The sequence below is a fragment of the Olea europaea genome, unplaced genomic scaffold, assembly GCF_002742605.1.
Source record: "Olea europaea var. sylvestris unplaced genomic scaffold, O_europaea_v1 scaffold1243, whole genome shotgun sequence".
In the NCBI taxonomy this organism is placed as follows: Eukaryota; Viridiplantae; Streptophyta; class Magnoliopsida; order Lamiales; family Oleaceae; genus Olea; species Olea europaea.
Genome location: NW_019229866.1, coordinates 106406 through 132144, shown reverse-complemented (window position 1 = coordinate 132144; position 25739 = coordinate 106406). Strand labels below are relative to the sequence as shown.

General features: G+C 30.7%; 1 protein-coding gene across 1 annotated transcript; it reads right to left on the bottom strand.

Annotated features, from left to right (window-relative positions):
• Window positions 1-19371: 19371 nt before the first annotated feature.
• LOC111374377 (galactolipase DONGLE, chloroplastic) lies at window positions 19372-21047 on the bottom strand. Its single transcript, XM_022997042.1, has one exon. It carries the CDS (start codon window positions 20790-20792, stop codon window positions 19461-19463), a length of 1332 nt encoding a protein of 443 aa, XP_022852810.1. The 5' UTR covers window positions 20793-21047; the 3' UTR covers window positions 19372-19460.
• Window positions 21048-25739: the final 4692 nt, after the last annotated feature.

Sequence of the window (25739 nt, the reverse complement as noted above, 5' to 3'; positions counted from 1 at the left end):
AGAACTCACACTGTTATTTTTATTTTTTTTTCAAAACTTTAATTTTATTTTTTAGAATTTATCAATTATATTTTTTAGAATTATATAAAATTTAAAAATTTTATTTGTCAGAATTTTATATTTTTTTTCTTGAAATTCCATTTAAACACTTGTTTTCTATAGTTTGAATATTGTTATAATTTTAATTGAAAAATTCAAAACGTCAAAAATACATTTTGAATTTTATGTTAAAAGTTTAACCTTTGTTTGAAAAACTGAAAATAGTTTGAAAATAGCAAACTGAATACACCTTATATTTTGTACCTTTGTATGAAGTGCATGCGATGCTGGTGTCATAGAAAAAACATATCATTAAAAAGTTTTGCTCTTTGAAATTAATTAAATAAGGGCATCTACCATAAATTATTTGCTAATTTCATTCTCTTTATTTCAACAGTTTGTCTTCATTAAAAATAAAAATAAAAAATACTAATAAACCCTATATTTTAAAGTTGGCTCTTTATTATTAAAAATTCATCGAAATGTTCTTTATCTCGAAAAATATGCTCTTTAAAAAAACTAACATTGTTGGAAATGATATAAAGCCGAGTACAGATATACTTCAAAGCCTTTTTTAAATTATTTTGTTTCTTTTTTAGGTTATTAGTATTATTATTATTATTATTATTATCATCATCATCATCATCATCATCATCATCATCATCATCATTATTGTAAAATAAATGCTATTAGTTCAATTTCAATTTCTAGAGTGAAATCGTGAATTTTATTTCTTACTTTTACTGCTTTCAATTAATAAAATTTAATGGCATGTACTTAATATAGTTGGGTAAAAAAATTGTTTAGCCCATGTTTGATCCCATTATTCCATATTAAAATGAGAGGAATAGTAATTTTTTAGAAAATATGTGGTTAAAAAAAGAAGGAATTTTTTTTTGAATTTACGTATAATATTAATTTATTGAAAAATGTATTGTTGATAAGAAAATAGAGAAAAATGAATTATAAATCAATGAAAAATAATAGAGACTAAACGGGAGCTTAGTTCCTTAGCAATTGTGCATGTCGGTAAATCGTCACCAAAGTTTCTTTTTTCTTTTTCTTTTTTATTATTAGACACTTAACTTTTTAAATTTATCACGTTAGTAACTATACAAATCTCCAACGCATAAAGCTAACAAACCAAATAGATGTAAAAATGAAAATGCAACATTCCAATGTTGAATCGACAGTTGATAGAGCCTCAGTGTCGAGAAAAGAGAACGAACGAAGTAGCAAAACAACATTTTGACCACAATATGACCCGACAATAAGCTGAAACTTTAACCAGATTGAACCGACCAAGGGTCTAAAGCATGTTGTGTTTGCCTAATGTGGAGAATAATTGAACAATGGTTAAGACATGATTTGAAAGACGACAATGGTCTGCATCCTTTCCTTCTTACATTTCTTGACATTGAATGGTGGATATGAATCTCTTGCTACAATTTCTTGATTTAAAATGTCTAGTTAGTCTAAGTCCCCCGTTTGACTCCCATTCTTTCCAAATTTTAATGATTGGAATAGTATTTTTTTGAAAAATATATAATTGAAAAAGAATGAAAAGTTTTTTATTTGCATGTAATATTATTTTATGGAAGATTGTGTGATTGAACATAAGAGACAGAAAAAGAATGAGAAGGAGAATGGAGGCCAAATGGGGGCTAATTAATCCAACTACAACATTTATGGTCCGTTGATTGTAAAGATGAAATTTGGGTGGAAAGAAAACGAATTGAAGAGAATTAAATTGTCTAGAATTTGTTTAAGTGAGAATTGTCAATTAATAGTGTTTGATTGATATAATTTTTCACCTGAAAAATGTTAAAATAAAAGTGTCTTTTGGTGTTCATTTGACTTTTTTTTTTTTATGAAAATTTTCAATTTAAGGGATTTTCATTCTTACAATTATTCCTAGAATTTGTTTTCATTGCACGAAAAATATCCAAAATTTATCTAAATTTTGGTGTTCGTTTAACTTTGTTTTTCATGAAAATTATCAATCACGAAATCATGGAAAATGCACATGTGTGGGAAAAAGATGGAAAACGAATTCCATGGAAAACTTTTGCTATCAAACACACAAAAATTGTGAAAAACGGAATTTCCATGGAAAAAGGGCCAAACAAACATGGCCTCATTCTAAAGCAATATTATTTATTTCTTTGTCTCTGTAATAATATACAAGAATAAAGCGAAAATTAGGGTTGAATTCTTCAAGTTTAATCGTGATGTGATTATTGTTCTTTACTCTATATGAAATATGTGAATTTGAAATCTATGTGATAGAAGCTGTCAATGTGAAAGATAAATTCTATAGATTTAAGATGAAAATCTATAGGTTTAACAATTTCACTAACCAACTTCAAATCACGTTAAAGTCGTTTGTGATATTAACATATTTATTAACGTATTTCAGTCACCCGAAGACCCTCATCTATAGATTTAAGATGAAAATTGGACTCTACTTAGTAATTAGATTTTTTCTTTTATTTTAGTTTCATTTATTTCTCTGTTAATTTTTTTTATTAATATTTAGTATTATGACAACTTTAACCTTATATATATATATATATATATATATATCTGTGTGTGTGTGTCGTGGTGACATTAATTTTATTTTTCTTTAAATTATGATCCTCGTTACTTATCCCCTATTTGGGCTCTATTAAAATATGTTTTTGAGGAAAAATGTATTTTGGAATAGTGATTTTTTGAAGAATGTGTAGTTAAAAAAAAATGAATTTATGTATAATATTATTTTATTGGAAAATAGATGATTACAAAGATGAGAGAAAAATACATTTTAAATAAAATGGAGTCGAAACAAAGACTTAATAATGTGACTTTTCCATGCTCATCTCGTGAACCATTTTAGTAAATTCAAGACTACTAATTCTCATTCATAGTTTTGCTACAAATAATTATACACAAGGAATCCTTTTATGATGATTCTTCCTTAAATAATCGGGATGCCTGGAATTCTTTTCTCCCATATGAAGCAACACGACTACAGAACATGTGGGCCGCTCATATATTTTCAAGTAGTTGCTCAATTATGAGATGCCCGTCGTTGATTTACCAAATTTTCATACAAGAGCAACTGAGTCTTCCTTTCCCACGGCGTTCGTGTGGGTGCACTTTTCTTTGTAATTTATTAATTTTGAAAAGTAGAGATGATCTAGAATCGGAGTACAAAACAATTTGGAAGATTGGTTAAAGGTACAATAATTGTCAAACAATTATCAAATTAATTGTTTGAAAATTAATATACTTGTTTCACTATATTCAAACATTTTGTTTCCCACTATTGACGAAAAAACTATATCCTCATTTAAAAATATGTTTGACTATTTGTTTCACACCATTAATATGACATTTGCAATTCGACCAGTAAAGCCCTGAATAAATGGAGTCGCATACACGGGGAGTCACGTGAAATGTAATTGATGCGACATTACCTATGGTGATTGTTGATGCAAATGTCTTTTTATTTGCCTTAGACATGGATGATGCTATATGCACATTAGGAGGAAATAAGGGGGTAGATACGGCTATGGACACTGCATTATGTATAAGTAGTATATTCCCTTAGACATTGTACAGGGCCGTTGATGGAGCTTGATATTGAGACGTTGGAATGACAGATTTGAGCGTCTGGAAAAGTGCGATCGCGATTAATCCCTTTGTATTTAGAGAGACTTCAATCTTGTGCATCTAAAATATCGCCCATAGGTTCTTTTGTCATTGGGGCTTACACAATAGTTCAAAGTGCACAGATAACACACACTTGGAGAGGATCGATGGTGGGATTTGTTGACGCATTGAGTCCCAACCAAATTTGAAGGTCAAAAAATAATATCCATCCTTAACTAAGAGAGTTTAGTCATGAAACTTGAGTTCAAGTTAATGAATCCTATTATAAGGGAGGCATACGTGGTGAACATTTTTCAATTTTCTATATAAATTCAATCCGCGATAAGTAAATGTGGTTCGAATTGATTTGACAATCCAATGTCGTGCCTAGGCTTGTGACCACGAGAATCTTTTTTAGTTTTCTAGAATCTTTTTTAGATAGTACTATTTCAATCAATAATGTGATCAAGATCAAGAGATCCTATGTTAGATAGTACTATTTCAATCAATAATGTGATCAAGATCAAGAGATCCTATGTTAGATAGTACTATTTCAATCAATAATGTGATCAAGATCAAGAGATCCTATGTTAGATAGTACTATTTCAATCAATAATGTGATCAAGATCAAGAGATCCTATGTTAGATAGTACTATTTCAATCAATAGTGTGGTCAACAATTTTCTATTTTTCCCTAATTTCATTGAACGATAAAAAAGCTTGATACCAGAACTTGTATTCTCTCAAAAGCTGTAGGATGAATAGGATTTATTTTTTATTTTTATTTTTGAGTAGGATTCATTGACACGCCCCACTCTCGCATGTTTGAAAATCTTAATTATCTTTGTTTACTTCTTTAATTCAATTGAAGAAGTTGCCAAAGGTATATTTCGAAAATCATGCCAAAGTCTTCTATTTATTAATGTAGACATTCTTTTGAATTTTGGAACACCTTTATTGCCATGAAATTTGAGCTCGAGTTGACTCTTAAGAATAACTTATTTATTTAACTTTGTTAGGGAGTAAGTTAAAGTTCATCGATAAATGGGGAGAGCCCAAAATTATTAATTATATTTTGAATTGAATTCACATTATGAATTCTGTTGACTTTGTCTGGGTTAAACCATTTTATTTTTATTATTATGAGTGTCTTCAAGGCGATTACAAGCAATCAAATTTATTTTTAAATAATTTATATACTATGTTTTTAATTGCAGGAAGTTGATCGTATAACTCTCCTAACAAGGAGTGGGCATTTTTATTTAGAACTGCTCGGATTGGACCACAACCCAAATTGATTTAGCTGATTTAGGTCATCTCTAGCTAAGTAAGTCTGATTTTAAAAGTCTTGGATTTGAAACCCGGATGGTTTTAGTCTGATTGATCGATCTAACTATAGTTTTGAAATTTTTTTTTCATAATCTCTCTAAATTGAATTATAAAGTATGTTAATATTAATAAAATATATATTTAAAATAATCAACGATTCTGGACCAATCTTATCCATTTTTGTTTCATAAAACTAATTAGTTTAAATTTTACCAAGGTAATTAAATTCACAATACAATTTTATTATGTACATCATGTTTTAATTGCAATGAATGACTCCAATTTTTCTCAATTTTTACTTATATTCTCAACTTTTTTTCATTTCATTCTTATCATTAACTTTCAATTAATTAGCACATTTTACCTTTGATGACGATTTTTGTCCAAACTATTTTGCTAGTATGCAAGTGTAAATATTTTGTCAAACTTTTCTACCGCTCTCTTAACAATTTTTTATGTTTATTTTTTTGGGACAGAAACAGTCATCAGAGACAATATATGTAAATTAATAGAAGGTTGATGATAAGAATATGACGAAAAAAGTTGGAGATATAAGTACAAAAATAAAAAAGTTAGAAAAGTTCATCGAAAATAATAACCAAAAAAAGTCCTATGAATATGTTTAGCCAATTTTAAATTGAAAATTGTTTCATATTAGGGTTATTGATAACATGATAAATATAATTGATTGTCAAATTATGAGAAGTTATTTATGTATTTGTTAAATTTTAGAAAAAATAATTATAGAAAAATTTGTACAACTCAAAAGTAAATTTAGAGAAGCAACAAAAATGTTGAGTGCGTTTAGTTTGTTATTCCGATGCCATTTTAAATTTTCAGCTTTCGAAAACACTCAAAACATGTTTAACATGTTTTTAAAAATGCAATTTTGAAAACAAGAAAAATTGTATAGCACAAAACCCAAAATGACTTTTTGACGTTTTGGGTGTTTTTAATCAAAAAATACAAAACAATGAAAATGAGCTTAAATTTTTTTCAAATTAAAGTAATTAGTAAAATTACACAAAACTTAGCCAAATATAAATACCCCTCTCCCTCTCCCTCTCCCTATTTCTATTTCTCTCTTTCCATGCTCCTCCAAAATATTATAAAATTATTTCTAAAGTTTTTAAATCAAACTTGTTCTCTAATTTTTTTTATTATTATTTTTTATTTTGAGAAACAATTATTCAGAATGACAAACCAAACACTTTTTCTGTAATCTTAAAATAATCCCTCAAAATAAAAAAAATAAAAAATGAATTCAAAACTAAAAATAGGAAACAGAAAAGCAAACCAAATGCACTCGTAGCTTTTCAGTTTTAGCTTTCAGCCTTTTCAATTGTCTATAATTAAAGTATTATTTTTAACTCCAATTAATTAAATTAATTTCTTTTTACTATATTGACTATGCCTCTATTTTGTAATTTATAAATTTTGAAATTGAATTGATACTATTTTTTTCGTTATAAAATAATTATGTTGAATATTGTCTTAAGTATTACATATTTTTATAAAAGTAAAAATAAATTTTATAATACAGTGATAATAAAAATAATAATTTAAAAGAATATCGTTATATTCAATATCATTTTAGTAATTATATACAAACATAGCAATAAATCACTTTTGTTTACTAGATGTCGAAATGTTGATTTTGAAAAAATACAATAATTTTGAAACAAAAGTTTACCTAACAATTAACTGATTTCTTCATTAGTTAATTCTTTTTTCAGTAGAATAAAATGATTTTTTTTCATTAAAGTTTGACATGCATAAATTGCCAACAAACATTTTCTATAATTAATGTATGTAGAACATTCAGAAACAAAAGAAAATGCAAGGAGCACATAATCACCCTTTTTCAGAGTTAACTAAAATCATACAACAAGGAACAAACAACCCAAGAATGACTGTCTTTCTTTCAAAAAATATAAATGAGCACATGTTTATGATATTACTAATCTAATGATAATACTGTTGGGAAATTAAATTCACCACGGGGGTTGGAGATGAAACAATATAGAAAATTAATCAAGAGGATGAAAAAAGAATCAAGATTATGACGAAAATGGAAGGTTCAAACACGACGTTATATTGTTATCCTCAAACGATATTTCCCCCCTCTTGATATTAATGTTGGTGTTTAAAGGATCTCACGGCAAACGGTTTAAAGGATTGATCAAACCTTGATGTAGAAAAACACAAAAACACAAGCATTTCTCCACCCGAATTTGAAGAATATAAAGGGAATATATGAATGTGGAGGAAGAAAGGATTTTTCTTTCTTGTGGAATGATGACAGATTATCATATGTTTTGTAATCTGATTTCCATGTGTTTTTTATGTCCAACAAACACATATTTATAGCCATGAATCATAGCTTCACGAAATGGTGCCAAAACAAGATGAAAAGTGACAACTTTTAATCCAAAATGGCTCCCAAGTTTCAAATTGAAAAATCGGCCAACGGCTATTTTTTAACACTGTGCGTACTCATAGTATAAACCGTGCGTACGCATAGTAGAAGCAAAATCAATTCTGATTTTGAAAAAGCACATCTCGTATACGCACAAAAATAAGTCTATGCGTACGCATAGGCAAAAATCAAATTTTTCATTTTTCAATTTCTTTTGATTCTACCAATTCCACAATTGAGTCCAACAATTAATCCATTATCATTCCATTGATTTTGAACAAATATTCAACAATCCCCCGCTTGTTCAAAATCAATAAGATCACATATTCAAAAAGACGACACTTATGTATAAGGATTAGATATCTTTCGATTTGAATCTAACCATAGTATAATTCAAACAAAGTAAAGTCGGAATTAGAGGTAACATGGAAGCTTTGAACCAATTATTCCTTGTGATAGTACCGGTAAGAATACACACATTAGTATCACGTGTTCTCAAGTTCCTCAACTCGCTTAGTGCTTTTATGGCCTTGCGCTCATTCTATTCGACAATTTTTTAAGAGAGAAACTCTAACTCTCAATTGAGGCGGCACCACCTTGAAGTTTATTTAGGTGAAGTTCTTTCAATACCTTTGTTACTTTTAGAGGTACTTGTGTTTTAACATTGAGTTTCATTAAGAGTTTTAATACTCAACCCTCACTTCAGTAACAACCAACATTATTTAATTAGGATAAGGTTATCGCAGATTTATATAATGCAGCAACTATCCACATATCGAATGACTTGTTGTTATCCTTTGAACCCATAGATTACCTTTTGAGTAATGACGGGTAGGGTTACCATCATTGGTGGACCTTTGTAGTTTAGGAATTTCAACCCCATCCTACTCGAAGTAGATGCCACTAAAATTTTATTTAGTGGTCTAATTAAAGGATCCACTACGTCTTTATAGAAATTATTCCATCTTTACTAATTTTTTTTTTAAATCACGTCTAAGACTTATATATCTTGACTTTTCATTTCATGTGACTTAGTATCTTATCAAAGTATAGCTAGCCAACGATCGATTCACTTGATAGATACAATTTGTCACCACCAAAAAACCACATACTTCTCACTCGCTTTATTTAAAACCTTATTTATTTTTAAAACACTTGTTGGATGATTTCCATTAATTCATTACAATATCCATCACTTCTATTTGTGGATTTTCATACTTGGGTATTCACTGATCATCATTGAATCATTACAATGGTCTTCAATGAATATTCTTTAAATATTTCATTAATTTTGCAAGCGCCACAATCGGCCTTTATCCATTTAATCCACTTTTAGACTTAGTGTGTTTCAACCTTACAAGGCATTCTCTACTTTTCTCCATCATAAATGTATTTCTATGATTAAAAGGTAAAGGATACGGTAACTTTTTTAACTAAGTTACCCTCACATTTCCTCAATTAGGAATTCTTATGCAATCTTATAATGTTGTATCCATATATTTTTTAACTTCTTCATATAAGTTCATAAGATTAATGTTAACCCCCACATTTGGGATTTTACTTGAACTTTAACTCTTTTGTAGTTCAATTTCCTTATCACTTCAATAATAACAGTGAAAGTCTACATACTTTCATATAGTTATCATTAATTCACAATGTACTTCAATCCAGTATTTAATTTTGATTACACAATTTTGATCAAGGTTATCTCATAGACCTACCATGCTTTTCAAGCATAAACCAACTCAATTTGGTTCCATGATTGAAATCCAATTCAACAACAAATGAGACTAATCTCCAGTCATTGGCATTTTATCACTTTCGTGACCTTCAAAAGATAGCATCATATCACCTCAATGACATGGTACATATTCGCCTTATTCACTTTTGGACAAATCACATTTTGTCTCTTTGTATGCAAACACGACTTTGCATAAGATTATCTCACTTAATTTGTGGCTATCAACATTTCAATAGAACATGAAATCAACCGTCAAATTTATCGAGTAATTCTCATATTCCAATAGAAGTAGTCATGAAATTTCATGTACTTCCAACAAACAGTAGGCATCCTTACACATCCTTTAGAACCATTAAAGATTAACAGGCTGGTCTCAAAACACAAATATGGATATCCTTTACTTGCACTTCAAAATCCATAAACCAACATAATGGCAAATGTATCGTGCAACAAATGATGCCCTGCAGAAACATGCGGGCTATCCAAGTGGGTTCGTGTTTTATCCAAGCAAATGTGACAACCCATATATTGGAATTAATCACCGAATAACAACCATGATCAAGTAGATCTTTAGCCACCACAATTGGTTTAAATTGCATTCTTTAAAATGTCATGCATAAAAGTCATTCCCAAATGTCACAGCAAAGTGAGAATAGTCAATTAATCAAAATTGATTTCCACAATATTCTTTATGCAAGAATGTCATTTAGAGCATATTATAAATTTTGTCATACTAATATGCTAACACTATTTATGCTCTAAAATATTTCCATTTCTCAATAGATGCGCAAGCATTTTCCGCTTTGAAATAAATTAAGACAAAACACAATTTGTCATGCTTTATGCAAATATAATTGACATATAATCATCTCACTTAATTTTATAGGATTAAATGAGGCTATCCACATTAACTCAAGTTAGCATGAGTTCAACAAGACATGAAATCAATCAAAGAAATTTATCATGTCAATTTTAATTTTCTAGTAGAGAAATGGTCATAAAAGTTCACATAAAATTCTAACACTTTAGAATTTTCTTTCCCATATGTAACATATGCAATGTTTTGAATTTCATTTCAATAATATATCATTCATATCAAACTTCAACAATTTAAGCATATGGGTGTGCATCCTCACGTGAACATGTATGAATAATTTATTTCAAATATTCTTCAACCAACATGCAATTTTCTTCATGCATATGCACTTTGTTTAAAATAAACATATGCATACTCCAATTGGTGAATATATCAAATGGTACAACAATGAACCAGTATGTTTAAAGTCACAAAGCTTTAAACCATTAAAGGATCATACGGTTTAATTGGTTACCGTTAATAATTTAGTTTTAAATACACATGTACCTTTTCAATATGTAAACACCTATTCACATACACAATAGTTTTAGCATGAAGGAACATACATACTCACGTCTGTTCACAGAATCAGTTGAAGACAGTTAATCACATGCCATTTCATACACCAAAACAAATAAATTTATGCTACACAACTCCGAACGGATCGCACCATTTCAAAAATGAACAATTTGTTTTAATGTGGAAAGAGCAGTATAATTATGTAATAGATAAGACTCCAATCAGGAATGGTTGGACACAACAATCAGATTCCTTCTCAATCAAAAATTTAATTTCCAACATAGATTCCAAGAGAGGAAACTACTTGATTGTCTTACTTTTAACAACTACTGACTGCCATGCATATATAATACTCTTTTATCATATACAAACATATGGATGACATAGTCACACACCACCTTTTCCTCCTCATTTCAGGCATAATTATTTTAATATATAAAATATTCAAGCCGTATAGAACAGATCTTGTCGAATTCAAATACACATGCGGCATGCCACTGGCGATTATAGATATATAATCCGACTTCATTATTATTGAAACCGTATTCATCACTTAAGGAATTCAAAAGTGTATCGTTCCCAATTAACCGAAAAGGAAAACAAAATTCTACAACTTCTACATCTAATTTCAGACAAAAATTATGCATACACATACCAGTTATTGGAATATAATATGCAGTTGAAACATACGCACGTGGTTTCTGCCTATTCATATTTCCACTTTCACAATTGTTCTTACGAACACATGCAATTATTTATGCACAATCAAAATTCTCCTTAAAATCATTGGATATGACATGGATAATTGTGTATATAAAATTCACAAAACATACCTTTTGCATGTGAGATGATCGAACATAAAGTGGAATTTGAGAACATAGAATGATACTTACCGAATCTGAATGCATTATGACGAATTTCATCTTTTCATTTTCCAATGAAAATATTTTTTTTTTCAAACCTTTTCAGATTTTCTCGCCAAGCAAGTGTAATTCCGGTTGCATTGCCAAATTCGGATTTAAAATGTGGGGAATCTTCAACGCCTTTAGAATAAACTTCAATTCATACTTGCCTTCTTATGAAGTTCGCCCCATCAAATGTTTCAACCACGATATCATGTCATCAACTTGATCTCTGTCAAAGTGATTCCGTTCTCCATCGCAATATCATTTGAGATTGTTGGGAAATTAAATTCACCACGGGGGTTGGAGAAGAAACAATACATAAAATTAATCAAGAGGATGAAAAAACGAATCAAGATCCTGACGAAAATGGAAGGCTCAAATACGACGTTACATCGTTATCCTCAAACGATATTTGCCCCCTCTTGGTATTAATGTTGGTGCTTAAAGGATCTCGCGACAAACGGTTTGAAGGATTGATCAAGCCTTGATGTAGAGAAATACAAAAGCACAAGCACTTCTCCACCCGAACTTGAAGAACATAAAGGGAATATATGAATGTGGAGGAAGAAATGATTTTTCTTTCTTGGGGAATGATGACAGATTAAATATGTTTTGTAATCTGATTTCCATATATTTTTTATGTCCAACAAACACATATTTATAGCCATGAATCATAGCTTCACGAAATTGTGTCAAAACAAGATGAAAAGTTGCAACTTTTAATCCAAAACGGCTCCCAAGTTTCAAATTGAAAAATCAACCAACGATTATTTTTTAACACTATGCGTACGCATAGTATAAACCGTGCATATGCATAGTAGAAGCAAAATCAATTTTGATTTTGAAAAAGCACATCTCGTGTACGCACAAAAATAAGCATGTGTGTACGCATAAGCAAAAATCAAAATTTTCATTTTTCAATTTCTTTTGATTCTACCAATTCCACAATTGAGTCCAACAATTAATCCATTATCATTCCATTGATTTTGAACAAATATTCAACAAATACTTGATTTCAAGATCCGCGAGACTTGGACAAAGGAAGAAACCAAAGCTTACTATTGTATTTGTAGGGATAAATCTAGATGATATGAACACGTAAAGAAATGAAGGAAACACAAGATTTTAGTGGAATTTGGAGAGAACAAAACTATATACTTTATGTACCATGTGCCTAACCTTATGTCACAAATTACAAGCATTTTCCACTCAGGCTGCTGATGACGCCTTGATCAATGAGCAAATGGGAAAGTGTACCTCAGTCACGCCAGTGGAAGAGACAGTTGTGTAATTTTAAGAAAGAATGGAAACGAGACACATCTTATTTAAAAACAAAAAATTAAAAAATTAAACGATGAAATGTTTTACAAAAAATTGTAATTTATTTATTTACATTATAATAAAAGAAAAAGCTATTTAACATTTATTCAAACTTTTATCTCGTGTCAATTTTTTAGTATTATGTATTAAAACCTGAAATTATGTAAAATTTTAGTTGATTTCGAACTAAGCTAATTCTTAAGTTATTAAATTTTCTGATATTGTAGTATTTCAGCTTCATACATGTTTCAGAAACAGAAACTCTTCAAAGACTTTAGAAAATATTTTGGAAACTCTTAAAAAGTTTTCAAGTTTTTATACATTTAAAAAAAGAAAAAAAATCATGAACGGAATATTTAAGAAACTTAATATTTGATGACTTGAATCTAGATTTGCACATTGTTATGGACGTTGCCGGGCTTCAAGCCTTCAACGGAGAATTAGCTAAATTCTGAGAGTGAAATAAAAATTTATATAATTTCCTTATACTACAAAAAAATAAATAATTAAAATAATAAGTACCTAAAGTTTGAATCAATGTTAAACAGGTTATTTATTAAAAAATAAATTCGTAATTCACAAAAATAATTTTTAATTTTTAATTTTTTTTTTCACAACAATTCCATTGTGTTTGATGTCCTGCAGTTTTTAAAAAATGGTGTTTTAAAGTGTCGTCTAATATTTTATTTTTCATTTCAATATCTATTCCCGTGCAACTTAGTCTTGTTGGAGCCATTGGAGAATGTGTGATTAAAGATTAAGGAAAAGTTTGAATTTGCGTATAATATTATTTTATTGAAAAATGTATAGTTAAAAATAGATTTTAAAAAAATAACTCTTTAGAAGATGAGCATTTGCTCTCCAAGTACAGTTTTCGAGCTTTAAAAAAGTCCTAAAAAAACTAGGACCGCGTCTGATTCATGGACAAGTAAGTGGATCGATCAGATAAAATGCATGAATAAAATTGTCTGCTAAGAACTTGAGAATTGAAAAGTCTACTAGCTTCATAAACAAGGGATTCTTAATTATTCCCAAAAAAAGGGATTTAATTATTCCAATCTTGGTAACCGAAAGGCCTATGGATCATAATAAACTCAAGCTCATTTAAAAAATCTTTGTATACTAATTGTTAGAAAATTATGCGACGAAACTAGCTCGCAACAAAGGAAAATTACGAAAAAGTCGCAAGCTAATAACCGTTAATCATTTTCTCTTGTAATAAGAGAAATTAAAGTGGGAGTCGTGAAAAAAAAAATCAATATATTTTTTTGTTGCATCTATGTTTCTACTCACCTGAAATTCTATAGACGCTCATAAGACCCCTCTCCATATAGTAGAACATTACAATTCTTCTTTTTGTAAATAAAGAATTTTAAAAAGAAGTTTCAACATTTATAATGTCCATCATGGACGTGACAATGTGGCAACACCATATGCACGTAACAACATCAAATGTTGCCACGCCCATGGTGGACATCATAATCCATGCCCACCAATCACCATGGGCAGTAGATCAAATTTGTAATGCCTAACGTGTGCATGGCAACGTTTGGTGTTGCCACAGATGCACGTGGCAATATCGAATGTTGTCACGTTCATGGTGGACGTTAGATCACATCATACTTTTTTTTTATTCCTTAACAATAAAATCTATTTATACAAGAATTAATATGACATGTGGTATAAAATTAAATTTAATAACTAAAAGCTTGTTTGAACCTTATTTATTTATTTATTTTTGTAAAAACTCATTTTAGAATAGCAGATTGATGGAGAATATGTAGTTAAAAATTAAGAAAAAATTGGGTTTGCGTGTAATATTATTTTATTAAAAAATATGTAGTTAAAAATAAGAGAGGGAAATATATTTTAAGAATAATAGGGTTGGCTAAGCTAATAACAATCAGTTAAGGACACAAATTTTCCAATTCTAAACTAAAAATTTAGAAGGCGATTAGGAGTGAACACAATCGTTTTTGAGTTATTTACGTTGTCCCGCAAGATTTATAATCCATCTTTAAATTGGCGTCGAATAAAAATTTGTCCTCCCTTGGGTTTTGTCAATGAGTTGGTAGGTGAATGACCTTGTGAACATTGTTCAACATGAATATCATTTAAGTATTATTTAACATTGTTCAACATGAATATCCTTTAAATATATTATTTTTAACACATCCATTTTCGTGAAGATAAAATTCTTTTAATTTTTTTATTAAAGTCTAATACGTGTACAATTTCATTAAATTGGAAGTGACAAAACTTGAATATATCATATTTAATTACTTAATGTAAAACTTTGAATTATTAAACCATTTTTCCTAAATTATATATTGTCTCTAACAATTTATGAGAAACTGATGGCAAACAAAGAGAAAACAGCTATATATGTGCTTAATAGAAAGGTGGATTGGCCCCCCAGGGCACATCCAAGTTGACAGAACAATCACATTGGGGGGCTCTGGAACTAAGCGTGGGGAGTTCGATTCCTGGTTGGAGCAGCTAAGTGTTGTAATAACCAGAGGAAGGGTTGGAGCAGTTTGGTGATGTAATAATCATGGAGGAGGCTCCCTTTGGGGAAGGAGTAAAAGCCATGTGGGAACCTAGGAACCAACAAGGGCACAATCTGCGATTAACCTCCCTGAGCAGTTGAGGGGCCGGAGGTTCAGGGACGAGGATATAGTCTGGCGCAAGCTGGGACACCTCGTTAAAAAAAAAAAAAAAAAAGAAGGTGGTTGGGTACAAACAAAGAGAAAACAGCTATATATGTGCTTAATAGAAATGTGGATTGGTACAAAGGTAAGTAACACACTAACACCAACATTGTCAAAATATATAGTCAGCGGTGATGATTGAAGGATGTACAGTTTACCCACTAATTAGGACAATAGTGGATGTTACATCTCGGTAATACAAGCCCCCGAGTTCACGATGAACATTGCATGAATTGAGATTGTACGTTATTGGTTGTCATCTAGATGACATGAATGTTAAAACACTTATCATTCATCTTTTACAGATATATATATAGCGTTTGTTTGTTCTAATTTTTTCATTAAAAAAAAAAATCAATGTTTTATCGTTTTTTCTCAGTCGGGGCCCGCATTTGAGAGAAAAGGTCAAAAAAATCAACTGTCAACAGCAATAAAAATCCAATTTTTCCCAAAAAATTGGTACCAGACATATTCACAATAAATACGCCGTAAAGTTTAGTTGATTTTCAATTAATTATACCTACAATTCAATAATGTTGTCTATGTGTCTTATGTTTTCTTAAAAAATATATAAATTAAAATAAAACCACATCTAGTGATGCATAGGAACTATAAACTTTGTCGAGTTACTCTGTTTAACAGGTGAGTCTTACAAAGTTATTGAGTTTAGATGGAGTTCTCCACGATGTCTACTTTTCTCTTTATCTCATTAACTAGATACCGTCCACGTTAAATTGCATTGAAGACAAATATTAATTAGCATGGTTGATCTTGATTGAGTCAAACATTTTTAGCAATCTACTAGAGCTTTGGAAATGCTCTAATCGGGTGAGCAGTGGGTACTACAAGGCGGGTTCTACTCATGTAAGTACAAGAATATATTCAGTGCTTGTGGGGTAAAAATTTCTTTTAAAGTTTTATCAATTGGTCAAATTTTAATTTTACTCATCCATTATGGGATCCGTGCATTACGTCTTTTATTAAAATCTGCTAAGAACTTTTATTTAAACTTTGTCAAACAACCCCTCAGTGATCATATTGTAAAAACGAAACTTCATGCTGTTCTATCCGAATTCCAAATGTATTAAGATGACGCCATTGGGGTTTCCATAAACAATTCATCCGAATTACTATGTGACATTTCAGAACGAAGTTCTCAATTTATTCACCAGTCATGGACTATTTATTTAGGTTGTGCATAATAAGTTGTCTTTTCTGCCCATAAACTATTTTATTCATATATTTACTGTGTCAAGCATTAACTTTATACTTAGATGCCAAAGAGAATACATAATAAATAAATCTAAGGAACCGTTTGATAACACTAAATTTCATGGAAAACGTCACATTTGAGAAATTTGTTTTCTACTTTAACTGTTTGATACGAAAGTGAAAATGAAGTTTGAATTTCAAGATACGAATACTTAAAACATGTTTTTAACCTATTCGATGGAAATCGAATTCTTATAATTTTGATGGTTTTTTTTCTTTTTCAACTTACATAGAATTGGTTTACCTTTTCCATCTTTACAATCAAACGGATCCTAATTTGTTCATTAAATGGAAAATGTACGCATACAAGATAAATAATTTTGTGATACCAAAAATCATGCCTATACTCAAGGATGCTGAGCCCAAAAATCGAGACTTGAACTGGACTTTCTATGCATATAGATGGTAGAAAGTGAAGCTATGCCTACAGGGAGAGTGATGGATTTTTAAGAGGAGGGACATGTGGCCATTTTTCATTGGTTATTTGCAAAGAAATGAAAAATAAAAAAGGGAAACCATACGTGCCTCCCAGCACAACACTTATACAATGTCTGTGAGTGATAGTATGCTCCCGTTTGTATCCCATTATCTCTCATTACATTAAATTAAATTTTTCTTTCTTCTACTTTTAATCACACAATCTTCAATAAAATAATATTATACGTAAATCAAAAACTTTTCAATCACTCATTTTTCAAAAAAATACTATTCATTTCATTATAATCTACAAGTAATGGGGCTCAAACAGCCCCTAGTATAAAATAATGCCATCAGCATCAATCTAGGTGGCCCTAAATTGATATGTTCAATTACTTGAATTATATGACTTTGCGAATCTATCATTTAGTATTATGTAGTGTCACCTAAATTGGTGTTTTACATCAATTGTGCTAAATAGGTAAGGGAGACTTGTGTTGCTTTTGGTGCCCACGAAGGAGAAAATCTAGAATGCTCACAGGAATTTCTAGAGCTCTCATACCATGGCGAAGATAAAAGTGTTTAGAGAATTACACACGGGTTTACATCACTTGTTTTGTGTATATATATACAAGTGTAGAATTGAATAAGATAATTATAACAATAATATAAACTTTAATTTAGCCCTTGTTTGGTATTAATTTAAATTAAAGTCAAACAATCAATATTAACTACATATATCATGGATGTCACAGCTTTTCAACCACACATTTTAAAAACTTTTATCAAAATTTACCAAAAATCTAATTTTAACCTCCATCAAACAGGGGCTTAATATGAATAGAGTTTCTTGTTACTGAAATTGAACTTAGATATCTATACAAAGATATAAAATCTTAACAGATTAAGGATACAAAAATCCTACTAAAACAATGATAAATTTAAATCACATTTCTGAAAAGTTGTAAATGTCTTGAAGTAATTTGCTATGATGTGTTTAAAATTTGTAGTTTCAAGTTGGTTGTCGTAGTTTGTAATGCTTTTCAGATTTCTCAATTTTTTGCTTAGCATTTGAAACTACACGGCTTGGTTCAAATTGGGAAAATAAAGTAAATTCAGATGTCTGGCCTAACAATGGAGGAGAAGTCCAAAATCTTTTAGTCTCCTTTTTTCTTTGGACGCCTAAGATCATTGTCTTGTAAATAGAAAATCTTTCTTCTTTTGCTCCTGTAATCCTTTGTTCACAACGAAATCTGTTTGGTGTGACTTGTTAGATAGAACCTCGAGCCTTAGTGATGATGAGTATATTTAAGGATTTACAAGTATGTTTTAATTTAGTCGTTTATAAAATACAGTCTATAGTGATTGCGTTGTGTATGGTTAACTCATTATTTTCTAGTTAAAGGTGAATAATCCATCTTGATTTGCAGGAGTCACATTCGTTGTTGGTGAATGTTTACTATACCTTCACGGTTATGTCAAATGTTCACTGCTCTAATGTCAAAAATTTACAATTCAATCTTTTTACTTGAACAATCTCTCCTTGAACTTACTTGATTCTCACGAGCCCATGTTTGAATTACTACCACGTTTGCTAATTATCATCAAAACTTGGTTAAATTCTTATATATTCATTAGAAATTAAATGACAACCGGTGACAAGGGCATAAAAAATAAACCACAAACTTAAAATTTTAACATATTCTCCCCTTGTCAAGTTTTCCCTCGTTCAGTTTACAATATTTCTGCACTGGAATAAATAATTATGAGAGCATACAGTTAAACCTAAACAACAGATAACATTAGAGCATAAATCTTAAAAGATTACAACAAGCAAATAATAGAGAATGAAAGAAAATTTTCATAACCCAATCCCAATATGTATAATAGAATAAAAATGATTCTTACTTCAATCCAAAGCAGAACAATTAAACTAAAAAGATTATTAAATATCAAGAAAATTATATTTATCATCTCATGACAATCTTTCTAGTAGCATATTCAAATTTAATTAGTACTCCAAGAATCAATATATAAACCATAATTAGTCTCAATTCAGTTTTGAGTAATTCATCAACTCATACGCCTATATAATGATATGGAAAGGGATTTTCAAGTGGAAAAAGACCATTAATACTATTTTCCTTATAAGAAAACGTATTAATTATACAAGTTAAGAAGTGCACATAATGTCCATATCACTAGGTTAAAATAACTCCAGCAACAAAAATATATTAACAAAGGCTGATCAGGAGTTCACACACAAGAATTTATAATTGATAGTATACATTTTTCTTCATGTCCATTGAGACTGAACTAAATTCACCATACTTAAAGCTGCATCTCTCCATTGCAACGCCTCGAAGCTTTGTGCACTGAGAAGAAACTTTTTGGCTATGTGGATCAAATCAATGCCTTCACTTTGTACCTGAAGACTCTTTGGACATTTCAGCAAACTGATGTAGGTTTCCAAGTCATGAACACAAGAAGGATTGTGCATTTTAAAGAAATTGAGAACCAATTCTACGCCCACGTGAGCGTAACACGAGCAGCTCCAAGGAAACTCAAATCTCCCTCTGAAAACCCTAAAATTTTCATTGAATAAAACCCCAGGTAATTTTGTGATGGGGTCATTCACATTTACTATTCTAAGAACTTTTACACCTAATTCTTCACACCTTTCTTTAAAGCCAGAATTTCCAACTCTTGGACCTCCAAAGGAAAATACTGTTACCGGCACGTCTTTATTACCTGAAACATCTTTATTCAATCCAAGTTCTGAGATGTCATATGCTAGAAGAAGTGCAAGTGAGCTTCCCATGCTGTGTCCAGCAAGTGTTATGCTAATTTCTTCGCCTTTAAACTTGTTGAGGATCCTCGAAATCTCTGATAAGAGTTGTTCACGGCAACTTTGAATCCCGAATTTTGAAGCACTATCATTCGACGTATACAGGCTCAGAAAACCAGCTTCCACCATTACATCAGGCCGATCACTGTTGGGATCGAGTCGAGCCGGTGTCAACGAGCTCATTAGGTTCGCAACCCATTCCGAGTTCGTTACTGTTCCTCGGAATGTGATTAATATATCTCTTCTTCCAAGTCTACGAACCTCTTCATCTTTTGACATTGCAACATATCCAATCCATCTGCCACAGCATGAGTCATTTTGGGTTGGAATGTTGATGTCAGGTGTTGCATATATGTACTTGGTGACTTCATAACCCGAATCACCCAATCCAACTTCCCTTAGCATGTTTTTCTTTCCGTATTTGCAATTCAAGTACCTTTTCGACTCGGGGTCGAGATCGAATGCCTGGTAACAAGCAGTAACAAATTCTCCATACCGAATGATCTCCTCTCGAAGAAGAGAATCCAAGGGTTCAACTAGGTTATCCCAGTTGTTCAATCCCTGAATCTCTCTCCAAACACGAGCCAATCTTGACTCCATGGCTTTGGTGATTTTTGTGGGTGAACTAAGTACAGTAGATTGCTTATATGAACTGAAACCATTCGATTGTTTCACAAATGACACTTGTTTTAAAGACGAACATGGTCGTGTCATAGGATCTGCTGTAAATGTAGCACAAGAAATGCTAGAATTTGGCATACAAAGCACGGAGGAAGCCATGAATTATTTTCTGGAACCCCAAGAAAGAAAAAGGAATGGGATTCTTGAATGCGGAAAAGAAAATGAGAGATAAGTGAGAATGTCAAGATGTAAATTGTCAAGGGAGCAAGAGACATTTATAGTGGAGGGTAGAGGCTTTTGCGACATGGTCATACCATAGGTGGGTGGCGTGGGGTACGAGGTCGGAAGTGTAAAAGATCACAAGATTATGGAGAGAGAGAACTAAACATGTTTGGCAAGGCCTTTGACTGAAATTTCAAAATTGAAAAATTGTAAAATTAAGTGGTCGGTTAGGAGTCTATTAATATTTAATTGGCCAGAGTTGCGGCTGTGTTAACAAAAAATATTAATTAGTCTCATAATATGTACAGGCAAGAATTAGAGTACCGTCCTCATGTGGGTGAAATTTATTGGAGGTCAGCCAACTTTGAGCGAAGTCGAAGTTGGTGCCTTCTGAATTCAATTTTGAGAAACACAAATCCCAAAGTGATGCAGGAGGATCCGAGTCGAGTGATGCTGATTTGTCAGATAACACGATAATGGCGTTGAGATACCATAAGATGGCAGATCAGCGCAAAGATGGAAACTGAATCGCAATTATTTCCTTAATTTGGGGAATTTGACACGTTTTTGGTAATTTGGCCATAACTTTGACTACAATTATTAGAATCGCTATTATGGTTTCAATCCGGAAAGCTCTCTTTGACACGCACGTCGTGGCCACCCAGCTATACTCGGTAGACATCAATTTCGAGCCAAAATCCGCTGTTTTCCTTTCCAAAATTCAATTTTTAGTTATTTTTTACTATTTATGGTAATATTTCATTTCCCTTTTTCCATGTATTAGAAAACTCAAATTGAGCCAAATTTTTGGCAACCTACTTCTTTTACTTAATATTTTATTCTGGTGTAATTTCGGGATTTTGCCATTTTTGCTAATTTTCTTATAATTTCGTATTTTACAACTATTTAACTCGGCTTGTATGTTAATTTTGGTCATTTTGCATTATTAATAATATTGAGTTGATTTCAGAGTATTTTTTCTGATTTTTGGACATTTTTCTTTCGTTTCTTTCTTACAAATCATCTGCTACAACAAGTCAATAGGATAATCACTTTCCTACCCGGCGTCACAAAGGAAATACAGTGCATAGATATAGTCATAATTCCCATTTAGATATTTTGAAAATAATAATCGTAATTGGAATCACTAGTGATTGACACAATTCTAAGGTCTTGTCTGATTTTCATTTTTCTCAAAATATATTTTCTCTCTCTTCTTTTCAACCACATATTATTTAATAAAATCATATTATATACAAATCCAAAATTTTTCATTTTTTCAACCACAGATTCTCAAATCACTATTCCTATATATATGTATATACATACATACATATATATATATATATATATACATACATACATATGTATTTATATATATATATACATACATACATACATATGTATTTATATATGTACATATCTACATATATATACATATATATATACATATATATATAACTCATTTTTGAATAATACTATTTAGCACCATTGGTGTTAAACACTAGTCTGGTGGCACTAATGTGACATTAAGTTTTGTTTGATTGAGATTAAAATTAGATTTTTTTGTAGATTTTGATAAAAGTTAATGAAATGTATGATAGAAAAGTTGCGAACCCCATAAAATGTATGGTTAGAATTAATTATTGACTTTGATTTATGTTAAAATCAAAATTGTAATCCCTATTAAACATGGGCTAAATGAGAGATATAATTAAATGAATCACTTAATTCTATTTTTCATCAAGCCTATCTCTTGGTGCCCTAAGATTGGAGTTGTAACATTAGTAGTGCTAGATTGATTATTCCTCATTTATTCGGATCTATAATATGTTGACACTTAAATTGGTGTTCAACACCACTGATATTAGATAACATTATTATTTTAAGAATTCATTCACAAACACTCCCAAAGTCGTTTAGTGTAATCGTTTGATTTTCTACAAGTATACAGTATCGTGAACAATGAATATAGTGATAAGTAGGATATCGTTTTCATGAGGACTACGTACTTAACCCAATGTCAATTAATTTTAACTCTAATTGAAAATCCAAATTTGTGCATCAAATTTATTCCAAATTAACTAATTAGACTAAGTGTTCTATGAAGAAGTTATAAAGCTTTTGCAAATTTAGATGAGATGTTATTAAGTCCTCGAATCCTCTTTATTAATTCATTTCAATGCAATTTTATAATATGACAGTATGAGTACATTCTTTTTAATCAATATTTTTGAGTTAATTAATAGCATCTCTCGATGTCAATTAAATCTATCTTCGCATATAACCTTCCTATATCTTCATGAAATATATGTACATGAAAGCGTGCATTAAAAACTCGAGAATATTTATGAAATTCATGCAAAGCATAACGGTATATCTCAATTCCCTATCATATTTTACAATGGTTGTTATATGTTCTACCCATTCTATTGTCTTTCTTGAGAATAATAAAATTTACAAATCAGTCCAATTAATGATTAAGTAATTGAAAAGCATTCAAGGCAATAACAATCATCGAAGAATAAACACATATTCAGCATCAAATTATCAAATTTTTATCAAAAGATCGTAATAGGGGGGTTCATCAATGTCTTAGCAATTAAAATCACACTAACATTAAAATATTTCAAGAAAAAAATGTTCTATTGGACTAACATAACCTGGATTTTAAATTGATGAAGAAGAAGGAGATGGATCTTGAAATTTTGAATCTCTTCAATGGTTTCTTGATAAATCTCCAATATATCGTCTTTTTTATTTCTCCAAAAATCAAGGTTGAAAATCCATTTTCTTGAAAACTTGTAATTCCTCCTTAATTCTCACAAAAATAATGGATTGATCTTTCTTCGATGATAATAATAATATATGATTAATAGTGTACAAGAGGTCTCTCTCAATTTAGGATTATGTTTGGTATTTATGGGACTCGAAAATAGGTTGAAAATCGTGTCTAAAGTTCATTCAAGAAGAATTTGAATTGAGATAGGAAATGGCCGGAATTTGGCTTGGGCGGTTGCCTAGTTTAAATCCGACGATCACCCAGGCCAATTATTTTTGCCCCTGCTTTTGTATTTGTAGGGGTCGGACGGTTGTCAACTGTCAAGGCTTAAGGCTGGGTGATAGCCTAGTGGTTCCCCCCCCTCCCCCCCTTCAAATCTGCACTTTAGTCCCTGAATTCTTTTTGAGTCATTTCTTTAAATAATTTTAATCTTTCATCTCTAAATGGCATTTAATTGAACCCTTATAATTTTCAAGCATCTTATTGTGGCCTGAACCAACTAGTGAAAAGTTACAATTATGTTCCCGAATTTTGAATTTGGTCATTCTTCACTTATTTCTTTCAATTTTGCCTTCAATAATCGAGTTTTACCTAATAAATGAAATATACAATAAATTATGCCCTAATTTGTCAAAAAGAACTACGAAATATCTATCTTTTAAGGTTCGGATAAGCGTATAAATGACACTTATCATAGTGCTTCTAAGAGAAAAGGGAAACAAAATCTAAACAAGTATTCGAGGTTTGAAGGCAAATACAAAACTAGAGAGATAAAACTCGTTTTAATGCTTCAAGTAGTGATAATTCCTTTTCGAATTAGTTACTGCAACTTCTGTTACACCCCAGTATGAAATTTTGATTGTGTGGAAATTATTAAACCCCCCCCCCTTTTTTTTTGGGGTGTTTCTAAATTGCTTCAACATGCTATAGGCATGCAAATATATAGGTTAAGAATGTGAATAACGTTAAGGAATTATATTGGGGTTGAGAAAATTGTGTTCCCAAAATTCACGAAAATGACTCGGTGTTGTCGTAGTCCACACAGGTCTTATGTGGTACTCAATCTGAATTTTAACATTCATGCAAGTAGATCTCGTCAATTGCATTAACATCTAACAAAGTAGTGTATTTGATATATATAAAATTAAAGTTTAATGACTTGATTGAGACTTTTTAAAGTTGAATGACTAAATTGAGACAATGATCGAAGTTGGGTGGCCTCCAATAAAATTTACCTTCATTTGTTTTCCCTGTTTCTCCTGCATTAAAGTGATTGACTTCAAAGCGTACATTAGGATCTTGCTATACGTACATCAAAATATCTATAACGATGTCCACTTCCCTCGTATGGAGGAGGATACACTTCAAATGAAATATAATTTACTCGAGTGGATCCTCATCCATGTGAGGGTGAACACTATTATGAATACTGTAATATGTGCAAATAACATACCGGATCTCTCTTTCAATAGCAAAATTAATATCCTGTTGTGCCGCTTATAAAATGTATCTAGTCCTTATCCATTTTATCAATTCTTTTTTTCTTAAATTCATTTTCAACCATATATTCACACAATAAATTTTCTCCTACTTTTTAATCATAAATTCTCCAAAAAATCACTATTCTAAAACTCACTTTTCTCAAATAACTCTTTTTAATGCCTACCAAACAAGGGGACTTGATATAATTGAATAATATTATTTTGCACCATTAGTTATTAACATTAGTTTAGTTGAAATAAATCGATCATTTTATTGTCCAATTAATAAAGAAAAAGTCTCACTTTAATTAACAATGCCGTAGTTGTATCCACTACATACTAGACTTCACTATCCAATTAATAAAAATACGTTTAATTTCTAGGGACAATAAATTTGTGGGGTCCACTGGCGATAAACAAGAAGGCAGATGATTTCATCACATCATTGTCCAATAAATAAACTTGCATCAAGATTTTACAGTATAATAGAGCTGAATTTCATATCATACGACTCAATACCAAGCACCAATAACGTCATGTATCATTACTCAACATGTTCGTACAAACGCTGATATAACTTTATGTTGAACAAAGTAGGAAGTAGGAGTCATTTTTTGTGAG